Source organism: Scylla paramamosain, chromosome 19 (genome assembly GCF_035594125.1).
Source record: "Scylla paramamosain isolate STU-SP2022 chromosome 19, ASM3559412v1, whole genome shotgun sequence".
NCBI lineage: Eukaryota > Metazoa > Arthropoda > Malacostraca > Decapoda > Portunidae > Scylla > Scylla paramamosain.
The window spans coordinates 16,146,165-16,169,242 of record NC_087169.1 but is presented as its reverse complement, the minus strand read 5'-3'; the positions used below and the strand labels follow the sequence as shown (position 1 = coordinate 16,169,242).

Here is a 23,078-nt window from a genome sequence, read left to right as displayed (position 1 = left end):
CCCAGAGTTGAAAGAATGATAACACATGGAAAATATAGCATAGAAAAGCAGTATTGTGAAGACTTACAGGTTTTATAAAGAGAGTTTGTGATACCGGCTAGAAACATTGTTGTACAGATCATGCTTTTCTTAACTCTCTTGTCTGTCCAGTCACATCATAACATTTCAGTGACTCATCCCAGTGTTATTTGTACTTTCCCTTATCCTGTCCAGTTATCCTCCATTACTGATCATTGAGACATTATTATACGTGCTTTCCTTAACACTTGTCTATCCAAGTCTCATTATGATGCCTCCAGTAACTCATCCCAGTGTTATTTGTACTTTCCCTTATCCTTTCCAGCTATCCCTCATTACTAATCACTGAGACATTATTATACATGCTTTCCTTAACACTTGTCTATCTGAGTCTCATCATGATGCCTCCAGTAACTCGTCCCAGTGTTATTTGTACCAGACCCTTCATTACTAATCATCAAGACATTATTGTACATGCTTTCCCTAACACTCTTGTCTCACTCTTAAGCCTACAGCTCCCTGTCGTTGCACACACTTAGAGCTACAGACACGCTCAGGCAGACCCAGCAAAGCCCAGTCTGTTATAGAAAAATCTGCACTTCATGTAGTACAGAAGTAATCTTTGTGAATGTGATTGTCAGTTCAGTCTAGTGTGAAAACATTATGTCCCTTTTATCTTTTGTATTATGTCACCCCTATTGGTTCTTAAAATACTAATTGTTGTACTCATGATGATTCTGTTTAATTTTCTTTTACAAATTTGTACCTTAATGATGCAGTGAATATTGTATAATGGTATAAAAAGATATGTGATATTTATTTATTATAGTTTTCTGTTATGAATCGTTAGCAAAATTTAGTTATTCTACCTTTAAGATGACTAGCCTTCAGTTTCATTCCATTTACTGTTCCCAATATTCTCAGGATATTAATGAACTATAAATCCTTGAAGTGTTTAATGGACTGATAGTCTTGTGGTTATAATGAGATACAGTGAGAAATATGATAAAATCTTTAGCCCATAAGTGTTGGCGTGAGAACTGCTGCTGTAGCTTAAGTGTGTGTGTGGCGGCAGAGATGAGGAGTGTGTGCGCAGCCTGTGACCAATGTTCCTTTTTCTCCCTTGTGCCTCCCTCCCGTCTCAGATCCATGGAATGTACGAAACTAACTGGTACTCAAAATTTCATCAACTAACTATCGAAGCTGGGGTAGGGTTACTTTTTTCATGTCTTGTTTTTCTCTTTCTTTTTTCTCTACTCTTGTCTGTGCACTGTGATCACTTCAGTATTTACTCCTCCACTGTGTGTCAGTTCCCCTAAGCCTTGAGTATTATATATTTGCTGTCATCTTTTTCTTTCCATATCTTTCTTGTTGTTTGTTTTTCTCAGATGTTCTGGTTGTTTGCACCGACCTTACTGATTATTATTACTCTATTTTTCTCTCTTATATACCCCTGACTGAGCTGTAGAGTTCCTTATCTATCTTAATATTTGTTTAATGTGTCTTGTTCTCTCCTTTGCACCTCTTATTTAGGAATCCAAACTTTGTCTGCTCTTCTGTCACTCACTTAGACTGTCCTTCTCTAAGTCTGTGCTGTGTGTGGGTGTATGTAGTTCTCTGTTCATCATTAAGACTTCCATGCCTCACTCTACTTAACTGACTGTGTACTGCATATGTGTGTGCCCCTGTTACCTGTACTGACAGAGGGCTGAGGGGTGGTCTGCTCCCTGTCAAGCCACACAGGACAATGAAGCTGCTCCTGTGGTCACTCTAGTACTGGTAGACTATCATGCACTGGCTAGCTGGTGTGCTAATGGGGTTTGGCACACACACACACACACACACACACACACACACACACACACACACACACACACACACACACACACACACACACACACACACACACACACACACACACACACACACACACACACACACACACACACACATTGACACATATAAACACAAAGAGAAATACACACCTATAGACAAATACACAGGACTCAATCCCGTAAAAATACAGTTACTCACACACACACTTATAGACAAATATACATACACAAATATATAAATATACAAACTCAACACCAGATCACAATTTTCTTTATTTTTACAAGATAAACTACAGCGACATTATGCGAAATAGTGTTATTAGTGACTATAGAGTCTTACATGCCAGTGCCAGTCCTATATGTTAATGGAATATTCTTATAAAGATACTGTATTGATTTTGTGTAAACTATTTTTTTTTTCTTTTTGCCCATAATTCAGGCATGGTTTGATTTGTAATAGAGAAAATATGTGCAAGTTTCTATTTTTATGAGTATTTTTATAAGTCATTTGCTCTATTTTATATTCTCATAGTTATTTTATTATATTTATTTATTTATTTATCTTTATTTTTTTTTTGCAGTGTCTGGAAGGCACATCTTGAAGTGACTGGAAATTATTGCACTTTTTTATCACTTTCATGCTCTACTGTATGATTTTTTTTAAGTACCAAGAATAACATATAAGATAAATAAAAGCAAGTGTGTAGATATGACAGAACAACAAAACAGAATCAATCCAAACACAGAAGGCAATGAAAAAGAACATTTATCCCCTCTCACCCACCTCAGTAATATCACTGAGACAGCTGAACTTTTTTTTATCTTTTATTTATCTATTTTTCTTCACCAAATACTTGAGTGCATGACTTCCACTTGTGCTTGTGAGGCAGCCTGGCATCTCAGTCTCAGAGCCACCAAAGATTATGGATTTGCCTCCTCTTAGCTGTGGGTAGTCAAGGTTACACCATTAGACTCCTGTTGTGCTGCATGTGATTTAACAGTGCCACCATCACACTGTCACACACACACACACACACACACACACAGACCCAGGGATCTAAGGAGTGTCTGGAGAGATGGCATATTTTGTTCAGTGCCTTTGGTGACTACATGCTGAGCTAAATGGTTAAGGTTGCTTGAAGAATGGCTGCTTTTGCTGTTTTTGGGTTTTTGGTTAGGCTATGTTAGGATAAATTGCCTAGTGTAATCTTACTTAACGTAATGTAACATAATGTTTTTGTTAGGATAGGTTGAATTACTTAGCAATCCAACTTAACCAAATGTTTATGTTAGGATAATGTTAAATTACCTAATGTGATCTAACATAAACTAGCAAAATCTTGTGTTTAGATTAGGATAAGTCAAATTATATTCTTAACCTAACCTAACATATCCTGAGTTTATGTTAGGGTAAGTTAAACTACTACTTAACTTAACCTAACCTAACATAACCTAATCCAAAAATAGAAAAATAGCTCGAGTGGTTAATCTTTAGGTGATCTGCAATGACATCTGTATCCAGCACACTGCCTGACACATAAGACCTGGGTGAGTGGTGTGTGGTGAGTGCTGTAGTGTGTGGTGTGTGCTGTGGTGTGTTTGGGCTCTAGGCTCCCCTAGGCTGGCCACCACTGTGTCTTGGGTGAAGGACACACTCTCTACGGCTGAGTCTCTGCACCTCGCTGTCAGGACAAACCCTCACTATTTGAGATGTGGCATGTTGTTACATTTCATCTTTTTTGGGATATCTTGCTCTGTTCTTCATTCCCATTTTCCGCTATTGATGTAAGATTCTGTGTAATTTTTCTTATTTTTTTTTATGAAAGCTACTTAGTTTGGCAATTAAGTTTAAGTCAAGAATTATACATAGTTTTTTTTTATCCTTAAGTTATTTTAATACTACATGGGTGCTTTGTAAGTGTAGATAAAAGAGAGTACAATACCAGAGGAAAGCATTCCAGTTTCAGTAAAGGTACTATATTTTTTTGAAGTCAAATGTAGCAGTTAGTTAATGAAGTACTACTACTACTTTACTATAAGTGTCCCGTTTAGAATATTCTAGAGTGTTTTGTGCAGAGGAGAGCTATGAGGGAAGATGGCAATGTTTGGCCTGTCCTCTCCCTGCCCCCTCCCATCCCCTCTCCCCATTCCCTCCACATTACTCCTTATACCGTTTCATTTACTGCATTCACTATTATTTTCTTTCTCCTGTTCCTTCCCAATGTTTCCATGCGGCTCCATCTGCAGGCTATAAGATCTATGGATGAGGTTTGTCATGCGTAATTGACATGTAGTTACTATCATTTGTATATATATATATATATATATATGTATATATATATAATTTTTTAGAAACCTGTTGCTGTTTTGGTGCCTGTGTGAAGTAGTTCTTGCCTTTCACTTTATCACCTTGGGAGAGAGAAAAACACTTAGCAAGTCTGGGTTTTTTAATTCCCAATAGATATAGTCACTATGTAATTGGTCTGTACGTTTAAGATGATGTCTAATAGTTTTTTTTCGCTAGAGCAAGAGACTACTTTCCACAAACAAATCTACCCTTATTTATACCCAATCATATGTTGCACTGATGACACACACTTGTACCCAACATGAGAATGACACTTTCTTATACTGTACGTACATTCAGTGACGTTACTTCCTCCCCCCTTTTATGAATACATGCTCCTATTTGCTTCCTATATGCTTTCACAATTACGTGTATGTTGTGCCTGGAGGAGAGAGAGAGCTGGGGGGCAAGTAGTGAGGCCCCAGCAGTGCACGGCCTTAGGAAGACTCGCAGACATCACCTGACCTTTAGAGATCACCAGGACGATTGTAGTGTCTCCTGAAGTTTGGCTTGTGAGGTACATGAGGCCTACAGGAGCAAGACTTGTGTATAGTGGCAGTCAAGAGTTCAATTGGGTTATCACTCTTGCCTTGACTGTGTTTGGCATCTTCCCACAGTCCTGATGTGAATGGTTGTGCCTGTGAAACTTTGGTGAAATGCTGTATGATTTGAATAAGTAAAAATTACATGATAGGGTCTAAAGGTTTTAATTGCTTGGTCTTCGGTTTTCCAAAATTATGCAGGAACTTGTAATAGATAATTCTATTTAAAAGTTTAACTTATTGGAATAATATTATATGATTTTAATGGGCATAAATGAAATGCCAGACTCTAAAGGTTTTAATTACTTGGTTTGTTACTAATTTTGCTGTCAGTGGTTGTCTAAATTATACTAAAACTTGTATTAAATCATACTATTAATAAGTGACACTTATTTGTGAAATGTGACATGATTTTAATGAGCAAAGATAACATAATGATGACATAATTTTAAAAACTTTTCCTGTTATTCAGTGGTCAGTGGTCTTCCAAAGTGAAATTCTAACGTATCATTGTAGATAATTTTATCAAGCTTGAGAAGAAGCCACAAGTCAAGAGATGAGAGATTTGTTGATCATTTGTAAGGTTCTGTAAGGAAACTGTTTGATGATGAGAGGACTTGAGGTGAAGGGAGGATGCCTGACACAGAGGAAGTGAGTGAGGCGTGTTAACAGACCTATTATGACTGTCCAGATGTTGCAGAGTAGTGTGAGTAGAGGAAGATTCACACAGGATAGACACACCACTGGTAGGAGACTGACTGTCTAGTGTACCACATCCACACATCAGTGCTGCTGCTTTTATCTGAGAAGAGTGATGAGAGAATACCCTCAATTTTACCTTACTTTGCTCCTTGGATTGATCAAGACTCATCTCACAATGCTATAGAGGAAAATATCAGACCTTTGTTATTCTAGTGTTTACATTACATAGGGCATTGCAGAAAAGCTGATTCCTATATTAGCAGTCCCGTGACTAGCATGGCTTAAGCAAAGGCTATTATGGCTACTACTGTACATCCATCCCTCAACTTACAGTCTTTGTATGGTACCAGTTTGTGTTATGAGAGTACCTACCTATTTTTTCTATTTGTATTACTGGAGTTGCCTTCAGCAGTCGCTTTTATTACTGTGCTGAGAAGAGATGCATGAATGCATGAGCTCATTACTAACTGACATTAAGGTTTCCTGTGTTCAACCTGCAGCCTCTGGGAGCTGCATCCCACATGTGTGTGTGTGTGTGTGTGTGTGTGTGTGTGTGTGTGTGTGTGTGTGTGTGTGTGTGTGTGTGTGTGTGTGTGTGTGTGTGTGTGTGTGTGTGTGTGTGTGTGTGTGTGTGTGTGTGTGTGTGTGTGTGTGTGTGTGTGTATTTACCTAGTTGTATTTACCTAGTTGTGACATACAGGAAAAGAGCTATGCTCATGCTATCCCATGTGTATGTGTGTGTGTGTTTGTGTGTGTGTGTGTGTGTGTGTGTGTGTGTGTGTGTGTGTGTGTGTGTGTGTGTGTGTGTGTGTGTGTGTGTGTGTGTGTGTGTGTGTGTGTGTGTGTGTGTGTGTTGCCAGGTTGCCACTGCTATTTGGCACACATTCCTGCATTCCCTCACTCCTGTGTGCCTCCAAACAAGCCACTAAATAGTACCATCACTAATGCAACAAAGTAATGTTGTATGAAAGCAAGGTTACATTTGCTAATACTTTCCCTTCATCAAGTTACTTACTAAAAGCTAATGTTTTGCTCTTCAGTGGGGAAACCTGATAATAATGTCATAAATCAGATCTTTTTCCCCACACCATTGTCAGTCACAGTGATGCACAATGGTATTGCTTTGGACAGCTTCCCCAGTCTTGTGTCATGCAACTAGACAAAAGCAAAGTATGTACAGAACTTTCCTTGAACCATCTTTTCCATAACAGGCTGGAAAAATGATGCTGCCCAGAGTAAAAAAGAAATAAGATTCAGAAGTCAAAATTAAATGATTAGTAGGAATTGATACAAAATAATAGTTCTGCCTCATGGGAATAGCTTTTCAAATCAATTAATTACTCTCACTAACCTTCATGTGCTGTAAAATGTCAATGAACTAAAAAACAGAGGCATAACCTCTACTTGACCTCCCTCTGTCCATATTCTCTCCTCTCAAGCTTTATGCAGTACAGTACACCAAGATCCTTTCACATTTTGGATGACCTAACATTACTGCTACTAATACTACAACTACTGTTATTACCACTATTATGAATGTACTTAAGAGCAGTTGGTGTTTACACATTTCCCTGTATGTACTTGTAATAATGTATTATACAAGTCGCTTTGCACCTCATTGTTATCAGTGCAATGCATTCACTAACTTGAGAAACCTTCACTCAGTACAAAACAAAACATGAGATTACAGCACATCACAGGGAACATTCATACACGTCCTGACATGTTCTCTCCTCCACTCGGCCCACCAGGCACTAGCTAGCATGTCTCCGCAGCCACCGCCACCACGCTCTGCCGAGGACATGGAGCGGGAGAAGGCCCTGCAGCAGCACGCACCACAGTCACACTACAACCTCTTCATTTATGGTCAGTGGTTGGCCTTGCACTGTGCTTGTGTCAGGTCATGGTTGGTGCTATCTTGATCTATCACTCTTCACTTCCTTCATTGATTTCTGACTTTTACTCCTGAATCTCCTTGTTTTTTGCGTACATTTATATGGTCAGCCTTGCAATGTGTCAGGTCATGCCTATTGCTCTCTTGGTCTATGATTCCTCATTTCCTTCAGCTAATTATTTTGACTTCCATATGCCTAAGAGTGTGTGTGTGTGTGTGGTGCTTTGTCTGCACCACACACAGTCAATTTTTTCCTAGTAGATTTTCTTTGACTTTGCACTGGTAAGTCTTCTTTATTAAATGCACAAACAAAGATTTTGTAAAGGATTTGAATTAGTGAGTCTCCTTTTTCACAGACAACCAGAAATCTGATAAGCTGTTCCCCACTTCTAGTCAAATAAGCAATTTTCCTTTACTCCAAACAAGCAAATAAATCCCTAACAAATCCCCGCTTGCAGGCAATGATGTAGACTCGGTCGACATCGCCACCAGAGTTGCCATGGTACGCTTCTTCAACTCGCAGAACGTGCTGGCAAACTTCACGGAACACACCCGCACCCTCCGGCTGTATCCTCGCCCCGTGGTGGCCTTCCAGATCAACTCTTTCCTGCGGTCACGGCCTCGTGCCACACCCTTCCTCAACCTCTTTGCCCGGACACAGGTAAGGCTAGAGGGCCCATACTGTTGAGAGAAGGGACTAAGGGACTTCTATACTGTATTAAATTTTCTCCTGCTACTTTTTTCTCATTATTCCATTCCTCAACCTCTTTGGCAGGACACTGGTAAGGTTAGACGACCTTCTGTCAGTCTGAAGAGAAGGTACTAAAGGACTTATATGTTGTAATAGATTCTCTCCTGGTATTTTCTTTCATTGGTTTTAGCATTTCCATTCCTCCCTTCCTTAGTCTCTTTGGTGGGACACATAAGGTTAGCCAGCCCTCACTCAGTCTTGAGAAAAGAGGTTACATTAGATCCTCTCCTGGTATTTTTGTTCATAAGTGTTATCTTTTCCATTGCTTTTTCTATAGTGCTTGTTTTCTACTTTTCTTTATAAATTTCATCTTTTTCATCAACTTTCATTCCTCCACCTTTACTTGAGACACATCAGATTTCCAGACTTTTCATGCACAGTTTAATTTCTCCTGAACGAATAATGCATAGATACATATTTCCTCTAATTTCAACTGCACCTGAGAAATAGATTTTTTAAGATTTGATGCTGAGAAGTCTCCTTTAATTTTTGCTATACATGAGGATTAAACTTTTGAATACACAGTTATGTATCCTCCAATTTTTGCTCCAACTAAGGAGTAGATTTTTAACATATGATGCAAGTTGTCTTCTTTAATTTTTGTTATACAGAACATGAGAATTAAAATTTTGAATATACAGTGAATGTACAATGTTCAAATCACCTGAGAATTACACCTCTAAAAATATAATGCTCAGGTATTTTTCCCCTAATTTTAACTACACCAAAGAAGTAGATTTTGTAATATATGATGCTAAGATATCTCCTTCAGTTTTAACTGCCCCAAAGAAGTAGATTTTTTACATATGGTGCTAAGATGTTTCTTTCATTTTTGCTCCACCTAAGAAATAGAGTTTTAAATGTATAATGCTAAGATATCTCCTTCATCTCCTACTTTGCCTAAACTCCACCACACTAACCCTTGCAGGCGGTGGAGTTCCTGGCAGAGTGGTCCATCACACCCTCCAACATGGCCTTCCTCAGGGTAAACACAGGCGTCTTTGATCCAACGGTCATTGGGGACAAGAGCAAGTGGTATGCTCACACGCTGGAGCCAATCGGGTTCAGAGTGTGGCAGGACGGCAGTTCCCTGGGCACAACCTTGAGGGCCAGCACTCAGGTGGACAACCCTCCCACAGGTATGGAAGTTACTGTGTGTAGTAGTGGTGCTGATGATCTTATCTTCACAGTGACTGGTTAGAACAATGAGATTTGGTGGAGAGATGGAATCGAGAGAGACACAAGACATCTGGGCCAAGAGAAGGATGATGTGCTTGATGAAAATGATTGGTGATGACATACAAGACATAATGAAAAAGTTAACTAGTAATATTTTGTTTACAAGAGTCAGTTTGAACAGTAAATATAAGTGAATAGAAGGTACAACCCTCCTACATGTGTGGAAGTTAGTGCTTGTTCTATATGTGTTGGGAGTTCTTATTTTCTTTGTGATTAGCTGAACCTGTGAATTTTTAATCTGAAGAAGTTAACTAGTGAGATTTTGTTTACAAGGGTAATTTTGAAAGGTAAATATAAGTAAATAGAAAGTTATATTTGACTAATTAGTCTGGTTACCAGGTTATATAGTTAGTGCTTTTATTGTTTGTGTTGGCTGTCTTCTCTTCTCCATGTTTAGTTGAATCCATTAACTTTTGAATCTGAAGAAGTTAAGTAGCGGGATTTTGTTTTCAAGGGTTATTTTGAACAGTAAATATAATTCAATAAAAGGTACAGTCTTCCCACAGGTAGGAGAGCTAAGCCTTGTAACACTTGTGCTGACTGTTTTCTTTTTTCTTTAATGAGTTAGACCTGTGGACTTTTGAATTTAAAGTAGGATTTTGTTTATAAAGATAATTTTTTAACAGTAAATATAAGGTTGTATAGCTAATGTTTGTAATGCTTGTGCTGGCTGTCTTCTTTTCTCTGTGATTAGTTAGAACTGTGAACTTTTGAATCTGAAGTTAAGTAATGAGATTTCACTTACAAGGGTAATTTTGAATGGTAAATATAAGTAAATGTAAGGTTATAGCTTTGTTTCTTTATTATATTCTATTGTAACTTAGCCACTCATTGTTTCCCTTTCCACAGATGAGAGTGGCAGTGACTCTGAGGGAGGAGAAAGTACCAGCAGTTCCTACTCTTCACTCAGTGACTTCGTGTCAGAGATGCATTCATCCGACCTTTCCCCAGGTGCTGCTTCTGGTCCTCCTCCTCTGTCACAATTAGTGCTCTATATATTGACTATGGAAGTATGTGGCCAGCTGTGCTATGCCAAAGCTCCTGGGGTATAGTAGGGTGGTTCATGAGACTATCCCTCTCCACCAGGAGCCAATGGGGCTGTGACTGTGAATGATGTTTGTGAGTGTGTGGGATGATCAAGATGAATAAATGTTAACCAGTAGGATTCATATAATATTGAAATTCCCTGTCTTACTTTATAAATTCTAGTTGTATCAAAGTTGGAAAGAATGCATATCAGCTTCTTACCATAAATCTGACAGTGCCTTTCACATTTGTTATGTATTATGACTCAGAATATTGTTCCCTATGGAAGAACATACTAGATATCTGCCACATATAGGTCTGATGGCTTCTTTCAGCTTTCCTTATGTTCTTGTGTCTCCTTGCAGCTTCCCTTATGTTCTTGTGTTCCTATGTTCAGGCTGTGGGGCAGCAACGGAGAAGGAGAAGGCCACCCTGTCCTCAGGTCTGGATCCTCGCTCAGTGTTCCACCCGCCCTCCACTCTGCAGCTCCCTGGTGCTGCTTCCTCAGACTCAGGTACCCTCCATATGACAAAGTGTTTTCTTACATTCCTAACTAAACCTAACTTAACCTAACCTAACAAAGTGTTTTCTTATATTCTACATTCATCCTCTCAACCTAATCTTAATTTACAAAATGATAGAGGAAGAGGAAAATGTAAGAAAATATATGTTAACAAACTTTCCTTTTCCCTACCAGCTCACCATCTCATCTTCCATCCTCTCAACTTAATCTCAGTATACAAAGCAAGAGAGGAAGGGAAAAATGTGAAAAAAAACACATATACGAGTATATATATATATATATATATATATATATATATATATATATATATATATATATATATATATATATATATATATATATATATATATATATATATATATATATATATATATATATATATATATATATATATATATATATATATATATATATATATATACATATATATATATATATATATATATATATATATATATATATATATATATATATATATATATATATATATATATATATATATATATATATATATATATATATATATATATATATATATATATATATATATATATATATATATATACAAAAACAGCACACAATGACAGAGAGGAAAACTTTAAAAACATATAGGTTAACAAGCTTTTATCCTCTTTACCAGCATTGAGTCATGCTGGTTCCATGTCCACCTCATCTTCCCATTCGTCCCTGTCCTCTGCCGACCACCGGGATGATGATGATGAGGAGGAGACAGGGGAGGGAGTGATGAGGGAGGAGGATGCAGATAAGCTAGTCATCCCTGCACCCACCCTGCACCCTCTTATGCTTCGCTCAGATATGCTGGTGAGATATTAAATGTTCTGAGAGGTATTCAGATTATTTGTGTATATTTCATTGTCTAATATTTGTAATCTGCTCTGTTTTTGAAGTGTGTAAGCATGAGTAGCTTGATAAGGTTAGATTTAAGAAAGAGATAGGTAGGAATTGGTTCTCAAGTAGAGTGCTAAATGAATGGAATAAACGATAAGTGTTCTTAGAGGTACCCTGCTTATTTATACATCTATTTCATTGTCTAATCTTTTTAATCTTAATGAGGTGTGAGTGTTGATAAAGTTTTACAAAGTAGAGTGGTATATAAATTAAATAGACATTAAGTGTTCTGAGAAGTATCTAGCCTATTTATATGTCTATTTCATTGTCTAACTCTTTGAATCTTAATTACACTACTCTGTTTTTAAGTATATAAGTGTAAGTAGCTTGATAAGGTTAGATTTTAAAGAGATGGGTAGAATTGGTTCTCAAATAGAGTAATAGATGATTGGAATACTCCAGTAATCAGGTTGTTGGTGCTGAGTTATTAGGAAACTTTGGTAGAAGATTAAACAAATCTGTGGATGAGGATGACAGGTGAAAGTGTGTAGGTAGGTAGGTTTTTATACAGAGATTGTCATGTGTAAGCCTAACATTTTTTTATGTAAGAGAGGAAAAAAAAAGAACAAAAAAACAAAAAAGCCCACTAAGGTGCCAGTCCCTAAAGAAAGGTAAAAAAAAAGATCATTCAAAATTGGGGATAGGTATCTGTAGCTTCCCTTATTTTAATGTATTCTTGTGTCATTGCAGGAGAAAAGTGATGAGGTGTTCACACCAGAGAGCGACTCAGCCACCACGACGCCTAAGACAGTGGTGAGCAACAACCAGTCACCACTGCCACACATCAGCCCCACTCCATCAGTGAGTAGCGATGTGTCTGTGGCCACTCAGTCCTCGGAGCGAGACAGACCTACCACGCCAAGACCTCGGACCTTCTCTAAGGGGGTGAGTCCATATTCTACTCCTTTTTGTCCTCCTTAACCCTTCACTCTGTACCTTCATCTGCATTACTTCTTGGCCTTATTAATTTTTACCGGGGTTGGTCGTTCTTGTATCTTGTCACCATCCTTGTTCTCCTGACCAAGCAGTTTTGTGTCTGGACTCCATCTCCCCACCTAATTGCATTACATTGCACTATATTCCAAGATCAACATTCATATGCTGAAGCTTCTGGGCCATAGTAGTCCATTAAACTGTCCCTTTCCACCTGGGTCTAACAGGGCTAAGTGTGAATGATGCGTGTATGAGTGTGTGGTGCTTTGTCTGAGCCTTCCCATGTGGGATTGCTGGCCTGGTGTAGGTATGGAAAGAACTTTCATATAAATAATAATAACAAAACATACTTCCATTGTAACATATTTTTCTCTACATGATTTCTGTGCTTCTCCTCCTCCTTAAACCTTCTCTCTATGCCTCTATCTTCATGTAAAGAGTAACAACACATATTTCCTGTCATAACTCCTCTCATTCTAATAAACTCTGTTTCAGGCAAGTCCAACACCGCAGAAGCAGACGTCCATCAGTTCCGTGCTAGCTCGTGCCTCCAGCCTCGGGTCAGGGAGTTCTGGCAGCGGCCCCACCAGACAGTCATCACAAAATTCCCTCCTGGACCAGTTCACCTCCTCAGCCAAGGAACTCATCAAGGAAAGGCAGAGTTCCCAGGAGGGATCCTTCCTCTCACAGGTGGACAAGGTATGAGAAATAGGATTCCCTCATCTATATTAGTAGAGTTTCAAATTTATTATAAGGCAGAAGATCACAAAATCAGTCTCTCCAGCTATTTTTTTTGGGGGGTGGTTTGGGCTACATTAGACTAGGTTAGGATGTGTTATGTTAACTAATCTAAACTACTGTAATCTTAGCCATCCTGAAATTAACTAGGGTGACTTATCTTCAAGTAGTCCATAATTTGGTTTTATATAAGGCAGAGGATAAGAAAATCAGCCTCCCAGTTATTTTTTAAGGTGGTTTAAGGTATATTAGGTTAGGTTTGGTTAGGTTATGTTATGTTACCTAATCTTGACTAACATAATCTCAGCTCTCCTAAAATAAACTAGGGCAATTTATCTTCATGTAGTTTGTATTTTGGTTTTATATACAGCTTACATGGATTGGTATGGTCCTTTTATTGCTATTGGATTATTATTTCTCTTCTGCTACCATGCCTCTCGTAGACTGTAATGGTAATGAAGTACGGGACACATGCATGACAAGAACTAAAGTTGTCATGAAAAAAGTTGGTAGACCAGAGAAGCTTTTAAGACCTATCAAATACATTAAAATTTCTATGAGGACTCTGAGTGATAGGTTTTCATTGTGCAGCGAGTGACTTTGACACACCACACTGCACTAAGTAAACAGTTACCATAGCCCAGGAGCTGTGTATCTTAACCACTGCCTCCAGATACAGATACACACAAAGACTTATGCATGGAGTGTGGTTGTGAGAGGAAACATAGGGCAAAATACTTTACTCTAACATACTTGGGGTTGCTTTCTTCAGAGATCCACTGGTTCTTGCTCAGTCTGTGAAGGAAGCAGCAATATGTTCCAATATGTTTCCTCTGTCAGCCACAGGAAGCAGAGGATGATAAAAATACTTTATTCTTTAACATAAAGGGAGTTGCTTTCTTCAGATATACACTGGTTCTTGTTCAGTCTTTGAAGGAAGCAACGGCCAGTATGTTAAAGAGTAAAGTATTTTGTCCCATGTTTCCTCTGTCAGCCATAGGAAACACAAGATGATGAAAATATTTTATTCTTTAACTCATTGGCTGTTGCTTTCTCCTCAGACTTTGCTGGTTTTCCTGCTCAGTCTGTCAAGAAAGCAAGAGGTGTAGTATTAGAGAATGAAGTACCTCTTCATCCTCCTCCTCAGAAAATACTTTATTCTTTAACATACTGGCTCTTGCTTTACTCAGAGACCCCATTGCCTTTCTTGCTTACTGTAATCCATGAAGAAAGTAACAACTGCAGCATTGGAGGATCATATATCTTTGCATTATCATCCTCAGAAAATACTTTATTGTTTAATATATTAGCTGTTCCTTTCTTCAGAGACCCTCACTTGTCTATACACAGTCTATGAAGAAAGTAACAACAATAGTGTTGTAGAATGAAGTGCCTTTGTATTATCTTGTGTTTCCTCTCATCACATTACACTTGTTTTATCTACACAACACTAAAACCTACACACAACTTATGTATAATGAATGCACATACCACAGCATCTAACACACACTAAGGAAACACAATACACAGCACATGTATAATGAGTGCACTCACATCACATAGCCATTTAACACACACATACACACACACACACACACATAAGGGAGATGCAACACTCAGGCACAGACCACACAGCACACAACACAAGTAGCGCACACAGCAGTAGAACACACAAGGGAAACACAACACTGCAGCACACAACACCAGTAGCAACACACAGCAGTAGAACACACACAGGTTCCTATTCAGAAGCGCTTTGCTGTCTCACCACAACTATTTTCAGAGGGCACAGAAATGATTAGCCAGGCTCTCAAGGCTGTTTCTCCAATTAACAATGCAGAAATCTTGCTAATCTGCCACTAGAACCAAAAAAAACACCATAAAAATCCTTGTAACTTCAACTATAGCCCATTGAAAGTAGTTGAGGTGTGGGCAGAAATGTTTCAGGATATGGTCCACAGTACTGAGCAGCACCTAACTTGTTGTTCCACAGTTAACGGAACAGTTTCGTAGTCAAGTAACGGAACGGCTTGAGGTAGTGAAGCAGAGTAGTGGTGAGGAAGGGTCACTGCTCAACCAGATGGATAAGGTACTTCCTCCCTTATCGCCAGTCCTTCCGAGTCTTTTGTCATAGACGTGCTAAGCCTCCTCTGCATGACATATGAGGCATGGCAGAGAGCGAGCCTTCTTATAGATGTTACATTTGAATTCCCTCCTTCACGTCCTATTAAGTCTCCCTTCATATCCTGTTGAGTGTGTTATAATAGATCTTGCTACACTTTACTTTATTCATTTGTTTCTTATAAGATCATGTGTAGTTTCTCATAAAAACTTCCATATTTTTTCTCATTCAACCATATCTGATTTTGGTCTAATAGTGAATTTTTGAGTCTGTGTCCCATGTAAAGATAAGTTGATTATTGTAAAAGTGCATTATAAAACAAGTTACTTTGTATTATTGGATGAACATTAGCTGGTGTATTTTTTAATAATTTCTTTGTATATTTCTTCTCACATTGTTCCCTGATATTGAGGATTTCAACATCAAGATTAATGACTGAAGCATTACCATGTAAACTATTGTTATTATTTCTAAACCAACCAGAGATGATAAACAAGCAAAGCAAGAATCATCAACTCAAAACCATGAACTTATGAACTTATGAACACATTGTGAAAAACCAGAGATAAGTCACAAGGAAATCAAATACTATCACTAACTAAATATAACATCATCAAAACTTATTGCCATATTATGAAAACCAGGGATGAGTTACAAGCAAACCAAATAGCAAGAATCATCAGCTAAATACCACCACAAAAAAAAAAAACTAGGCATATTATGAAAACAAAAGATAAGTCACAGGCAAAGCAAATACCAAACACTATCATCAACTAAACACCAGCGCATCAAAACTTGGCACATTTCAAAAACCAACTTGATAAGAATGAGACATGAGGTGAGGTGAAATCTTAACATCTCCAGGCCTGGCTCACTCTACCTGCTTTCCTTAATCATCTCCTCACGTCAGCTGCTTCATAATCCTTTCCTCCACCACACCCTGTCAACTGACCCACTGGACCTTCCATGTTGCTCTCTCTTGCTCAGAGTAATGTTCTGGCAATGGTTAGACTAATTGGTAAGATATTGAATTGCGTGAAAATTTGCATGGATCTTTCTCTCGTAATGTCAAAAATATTTATCATTCTCACTGCCTGTTTTTGTCATTTTCTTGTATTTTGATCTTGAAAGTTTATCATGTCCTTGTTTTGTGTCTACTTTCCTCTTGGGGTTTTCCAATAACTGTCTTTCTTTACTGTCTTGGATGAACTTAAATCTGAAGCAACCCACATCCTCTTGTTAGCTACCCCCAGAACTTTATGAGGCAGTGTGCAAGTCTGTCAGGGAAGTTATAAGTTATACCAGTACCTTATTCCCCAATCTGCCCCTCAGTGCGTGTCTGTAAGTGATCCAAACTCTTACCCTTGGTCAGTGGGATGCAGTTTGTAGTTCCCTGTGGCCTTAGAATCCCCCTTAGATCCAAGAGCTTAGTGCAAGATAACCCTCTCAGATTATTACCTTGGTGTTAGAATGCACTACAGTCTTTTGTTTCTTGTTAGGGAAAGTAATGATGGATTTTCACCAACATAAATTTTTTTTCTTTGCAGTGACATTGTTCAATACCCATAAATTGTTTTAATCTCTGCTGACCTGTGAATTCTGTCTGCTGTAGTTTTATTGGTACTGATAGCAAATCCCAGTGATTGTTGAATATAAGGGACAAATATGAACATATGTGTTTTGAAGTAAATTAGCAAATATTCCCACGTACCCCCAATCACTTTAGGACCAGTGTCTCGATAGCATAGAGTGTGCGTTAGTAGAGGAGCATAGACTATGACAGGCGTGCATTGTCAGTGTGTTACATCCTTTAAACAAAACCAAGCCTTCATGTGTTCTGTGTGCTGTGTGTGCCATGTCAAGGAATAATCTTGTCCTGCCCAACTAAGGAACCTCGCATGAACCCGTCACCCACAACACACCAGCCTCAGGTGTGGCAGTGGTACACACCACCCTGCCACACCCAAGGTTCCTGGGGTGCTGCAGTGGTGACAGGTGAGTGGGAGATGTGTTCCCTTTGATGTTGTGACCTGTGTGTGTCCTGTTACAGTCCAACCAAGAAGCAAGTGGCCAGCATCAGAGGGAAAGGCTGGAGGAGGCACCGTCTTTCTCCAGCTTAGCGGATCAGGTACTGCCTTCCTCTGGGCTGCTTCAGGGCCCAGACGTGGAGCTGCTAACAGATTACAATAGGCTGCATGTGCACGCTTCATCATCTTTTTCCTGCTTTTGATGTGTATATCTTCATGCGCTATTAATGATGTGTTAAATTTCAGGTCTGTAGTGTGTAGGTTTTCTCTCTAAACATAGACTGACACATTATAGGCCATGAAATACAGGACCATCATGAGTACGTGTAGAAAAGTTACTGACACTTTGGACTGTGTGACCTAACAGCTGACAGTGCAAGCGAAGAGAGCTGCAGAAGAGGCCTCCAAGTCTGTTAGTGTGGCCGGCAAGCAAGCCATGGAGGCCAGCAAGCAGGCACAGCAGGTAGGCGTCACCAGGGACCCAAGAAGCACTAGTCTAGTCCTGCGTGAATGGCCATTGCCGCATGTCACACTGACATATCGTGTGAGAGGAACTGCAGAAATCTGAATGTCCATCACTGGATAGTTGTAGAGTGCAGAACTGCTCCTTTGTCTATACTTTGGCCTGCCCAGAGTGAGGCGGAGTAATGCTGTAGTGCTGTAAACTTGCCCACAGCAGCTCTTGAGGGAACAGCACTCACATCTCATGCCAAACTCTGACGCCTCTGTCTCCTTTTGTTTACAGGCGAGTAAATCCACGTTTGAAGACCTCTCATTCATGGGGAAACACACGCTGGGGGACTTCACCAAGACAGCTCGGGAGGCAGCCAAGAAGGGCGGGATCTTCTCCAAGGTCAGCCTAAAGGTGAGAGGAACAACCACTGTGACAGGACTGTGTGGGACGTTCCCTCATCTCTTTCTCCAGGCATGGGAGTGATACTGCTGCTGTTACTGGTTACTACTGCCACTGCTGCTGCTGCTGCTTGTACCCTGCAAGTATGCCTGCAGACACTTTGTGGAGGAATATCTGCCTAAAAACTGTTCATTATAAGTTGTTCTGTGGAGTGTACTATTGCAGCAATGAGATTTGGGAGGAATTTGTACAGTTACAAGACAAAAGAATGATTAGTTTTTTTGTTGCATCTTAAAATCATTCATTCTTTTGTGTTTTGTAATAGTCTAAACTTCTCTCTGATTGTGTTGCTCATCTAGTACTGCTATTACTATACTTTACATCTTACAAAATATAAGTTAACATTCTGATTATCAAATTTTGTCAAGGATAACATATTAACTACTTAACCTTAATTGATAACTTACTTTGCATAAGGGACTGACACCTTCAGTTTGCCTTTTCATTACCTTTTTTTAGCTTTTTTTTTTGTTGCTCTTGGCCAGAATCCCTCTTATATTAAAAAATACTAATAATAAATTTGAATGGCATATTTTCCACAAACTGTCAATACATACTAACCCAAGTAGCAACTCTTTTAGTAGTAAGTTTGTAGAGGACAGAACCTGCAGTGTGATGACTCAGTCTATCATTTCCCACAAACTACCAAGCCATACCTAGTCAACAGTAGCTGTAAACTAGATAAAAACTCCCATCTAAGCTTCCTAACTTAGTACCTACTTAGTATTCTAGCCTATAAGTACATAGGTTATGATAATGATAAGTTGTTTTATGACTGAATGTAGGTAGTGAGTGTATAAGTACAGTAGAAACTATGTTGTAGACAGCTTTCATGGCTTACGCTCACAATTCAAGGTGTCTCTTTCTTGTGGTGTTGTAAGAATGAGTTGTTTTGTGCCTGAATGATTATAGGCAGTGAGTGTAATGGATGTAGGTTCATTAATAGCTATAATGTAGACAACTTTCATGGCTTAAGTTAAAAGTTTAAGGTGTCTCTTTCTTGTGGTGTAGTAATGTTATTTTTCTTCCCCCTGCAGTGGTAGACAGTGTAGCGGTGTAAGGTGAAGTGGTAGATAATGCAATGGTGTAAGATGTGGTGATAGATAAAGAAGTGGTGAATAATGCAGTGGTAGATCATGTACTGTAGTGGTATACGTAGATGAAGTGAAGAAGTTAGTGCATAGTTAGATGTGTTGCAGATTGATAGACTGGAATACATTTACTATAAGCTTGGTTACATGGTACATAGCAGTAACCATGGTAGTAGTGTGACTATGGGGCCTCATGGTAAGACTACTCCTTTGAAACTAATCATAAAACATATCTTCTTTTAAAATTATGATTGCAGGGAAGACTTAACTAATACTAACCCTCTTTTATTTCTACATATACTTTATTAACCAGTGCTACGTATTTCCTACAACTTTCCCTTATTACTGCATATACCCCAGTAACTACTATATAAACAACATGTAAAATCAGCACTGTAACAGCCACTCTGTACTGTATATTATTACAGTAAAATCCCTCTTATCAGGCATCAACGGGACCGCCGACATGCCGGATACTTGAATAGAAGTGAAATTATGTCCACAATCACCACCCTACACTCACGCATCTTACCATAACAAAGATCAGCTGATCTTAATCAGCAGCTGATCTGATCAGCTGCTTAAGTGTAAGCACAACACACTTCCTCTTTTGTACAACTTTAGGCATGATGAAGGCGTCAAGCGATAAACAGTGCACATGCGGGACTGAGTCTCTGAGTAAACACAGTGCAGAGGGCCGTGGGTGGCGTGAAGCAGTGTGCTCTGGTGGCGAGGGGACAAAGTATGCCTCGCGCAGGAATTTTAATCGATTTTATGAGTATGCATTGATTTTTTATTGATTTTAAGGCTTGGGGAAAAATGTGCCGGATACTTGAAGCTGCCAGATACTCGAATGCTGGATGAGAGGGATTTTACTGTACTTGTTCATGTATTTTTTTCCACAGCTATCATTTATGCTACATGCTTCCAATGTGTGTTACTGTTTTCCCTACAGGCCCTGGAGCTGCGAGACTCATCCTTCGAAGGCAAGCTGGGAGGAGGCAGCCCAGCCATCAGTGCACCAGCTGATATGGGAGGAGGAGGGGGAGGAGGAGGAGGAGGAGGTGGAGGAGGAGGTATGATGATGGGGTTAGGAGGTATGAGTGGTAGAGTAGGAAGAGGAGGAGGTGGTGCAGTAGTAGCAGGAGGAGGAGGAGGTGTAGGAGGAGGTGTAGGAGGAACCCCCCCGCCAGTACCCTACAGGACACCTCCCTCTAGTGTGCCTTCATCCTCCCCGCCCTCCTTCCCCCGCGGCCCTCCACCAGCAATTCCTCCAAGGTCTCCCAAACCATCGCTCCAAAGCCAGTCCTCGGTATCATCTACTCACTTTCCCACCACCACCACCACCACCACCACCACCACTTCCCAGCCCCTGCCCAGCCCCGCACATGCCCAGGCTTCCCGAAATGGTGCCTCGACCGGGCGGTTTTCATCCACCAGCTCCCAAAGTTAGTGAAATTTTGGGTGGATGTATCATGTTTTGCTTCTCTCCCCTATCCCCTGCTCCCCTTAGTTTGTCCCTATACCTGCAGACTGATGCAATTTGATCCCTCTCTAGGTGCTGTTGTATCTTGACCTCTCTCTCTCCTCTGGTTGGTGTGTAAGATGTAGTGGTTCCATAAGGGGACTGGTCTGCTGGTCTTGCTGGTCTGTTCCTCCCATGGTTCTTTTTGTCTTACTGTGCTTGTGTGTGTGTGTGTGTGTGTGTGTGTGTGTGTGTGTGTACATGTAGTGTGTGTATGTGTGTGTGTGTGTGTGTGGATGTGTGTCATGGTCCCTGCTTTTGGTCTGTTTAATCTGTCTCTGTTTAATGTCTCCTGTAGCTGAGTGGTTCTTGACATTAGTGTGTTCTTTGTTCCTTTTCTTGTGTTTTTGTTCTACCACTACTGTTGCTGTTAATTACTACAACAGCAACTATGACTGCTACTACTACTTGCTTGGCTGGCCCAGAAGCTCCTACCACTATGCCACTCTGTGTAGGTGGCATAATGCATTGGTAAAATTCTAAGTCCCTCTAAAGGGTGAAGCAAAACTTTATACTGAATTAGGCAGCCATGCCCAGGGTAGACTAATTCAATGCCAAGCACTGTACTGCTACTGTTACATCTACCATCATCTTTCGCTCACTCCCTCACTGTCTCCCTAATTGTTAGTCACAGTTGTGGTTCAAAATATTATGTTATTCATGAATGTACTTTTAAAAAAATTATTTTGTTATTACTTATATCAGTTTTTTTTATTATTTAATTGTCTTAGAGAGTTTTATAGTTAGCCTTCAATGTTTTGTTTAATAATATATGTTGTTTTAAGTTTCAGTGTCCTCTTTCAGTGTTTATTTTCTTTTTACTTCTCTGGTTTGGTATATTTTAATTTCTTTTTGTTCTTTTAGCTGTTGTGTATCTTTCCTTAACCAAACAAAGATGTGGAAAGACTACTGTGTGTTGCAATATCATCATGTGTGTCATTATATCACAGCATTATCTAGTTCCATGACTCCCATCAGCTTTTCTGGTGTGGCATGTTTTTTTCTGTATAATCTGTTTTAATTACTTTCTTTTTTTTTTTTTTTTTTATGTAGATGATTTTAAAGATTTCATAGTTCTTAGTGTTGTGAATTACTGTATATCTCAGTGAAAGAATAAAAGATACGGACGTGAAAAATGACATCACAATACAGTACTTAATATCATGACACCTATCAGCATTGCTCTTACAAACCTTTTCAGACTATATGTACCTTCAGTGGGCTTTTTCTTATGCTTTTTTGTTGCTGTAGACCAGAGTACCTCTTACATTAAAAAAAATCCTTGTGAAATATGACACCACTCTCCTTGATAAATGTATATTGTGGCACTCTTTTGTATACAATGACACTTGCTTATACACTATGGCACTTCCTTCCCCCAGGCGGCAGTGTGGTGGGTGCCAATGGAGGCGGCTTCCGTGGCAGCAACGTGAGTCTCGGGTATGGGGACGAGAGTGCTGTGGGGATGGGAGGCATGGGCGGCCGCAGACCAAGCAGTGCCAGTAGTGCCGGGGCGCGCTCCCCCACCATGACCTCCTCCTCCTCCAGGGACTTCCTCTCTAATGTCAGTTCTGAGTTGAATGACTTTGCTCAGCAAACAACAAGTCTGTTCAGTGATATTTTTGGTGAGTATGGGGCATATTTACTTGTGTCCTCTTCTTCTTTTTAGGGTGCTGTCAAGTTGTGAGGGTAGTGATTAAGGCAGTTTATTTATTATTATTATTATTTATCTTTCTTTTTTTTTTATGAAAATCATCTCAGGTTTCTGTACATACAAAAAGTCTAGATAATTTTGAGATAGATTTTTTTTTTTTTTTCGTATGACTATATATATATATACTACTGCATGTACTTTTCAGATAGAATAGTCAGTGTATTTTGTTGCTTAAGTGTGCATAACTCTATTTCTGTAAATGCTACTAAGTGTTATTTTTGCACTTTGA

General features: G+C 39.3%; 1 protein-coding gene across 1 annotated transcript in view; it reads left to right on the top strand.

Annotated features, from left to right (window-relative positions):
- Nucleotides 1-23,078, top strand: part of LOC135109742 (MAP kinase-activating death domain protein-like) — a 71,382-nt gene that overhangs the window by 24,449 nt on the left and 23,855 nt on the right. Inside the window, 16 exon segments of the mRNA XM_064021321.1 lie at nt 1,164-1,226; nt 4,101-4,121; nt 7,196-7,310; nt 7,797-7,999; nt 9,018-9,228; nt 10,178-10,279; nt 10,752-10,868; nt 11,518-11,699; nt 12,477-12,671; nt 13,215-13,418; nt 15,451-15,546; nt 17,630-17,707; nt 17,974-18,069; nt 18,352-18,471; nt 20,566-21,058; nt 22,518-22,760. Coding sequence (XP_063877391.1) covers nt 1,164-1,226; nt 4,101-4,121; nt 7,196-7,310; nt 7,797-7,999; nt 9,018-9,228; nt 10,178-10,279; nt 10,752-10,868; nt 11,518-11,699; nt 12,477-12,671; nt 13,215-13,418; nt 15,451-15,546; nt 17,630-17,707; nt 17,974-18,069; nt 18,352-18,471; nt 20,566-21,058; nt 22,518-22,760 — 2,539 coding nt within the window.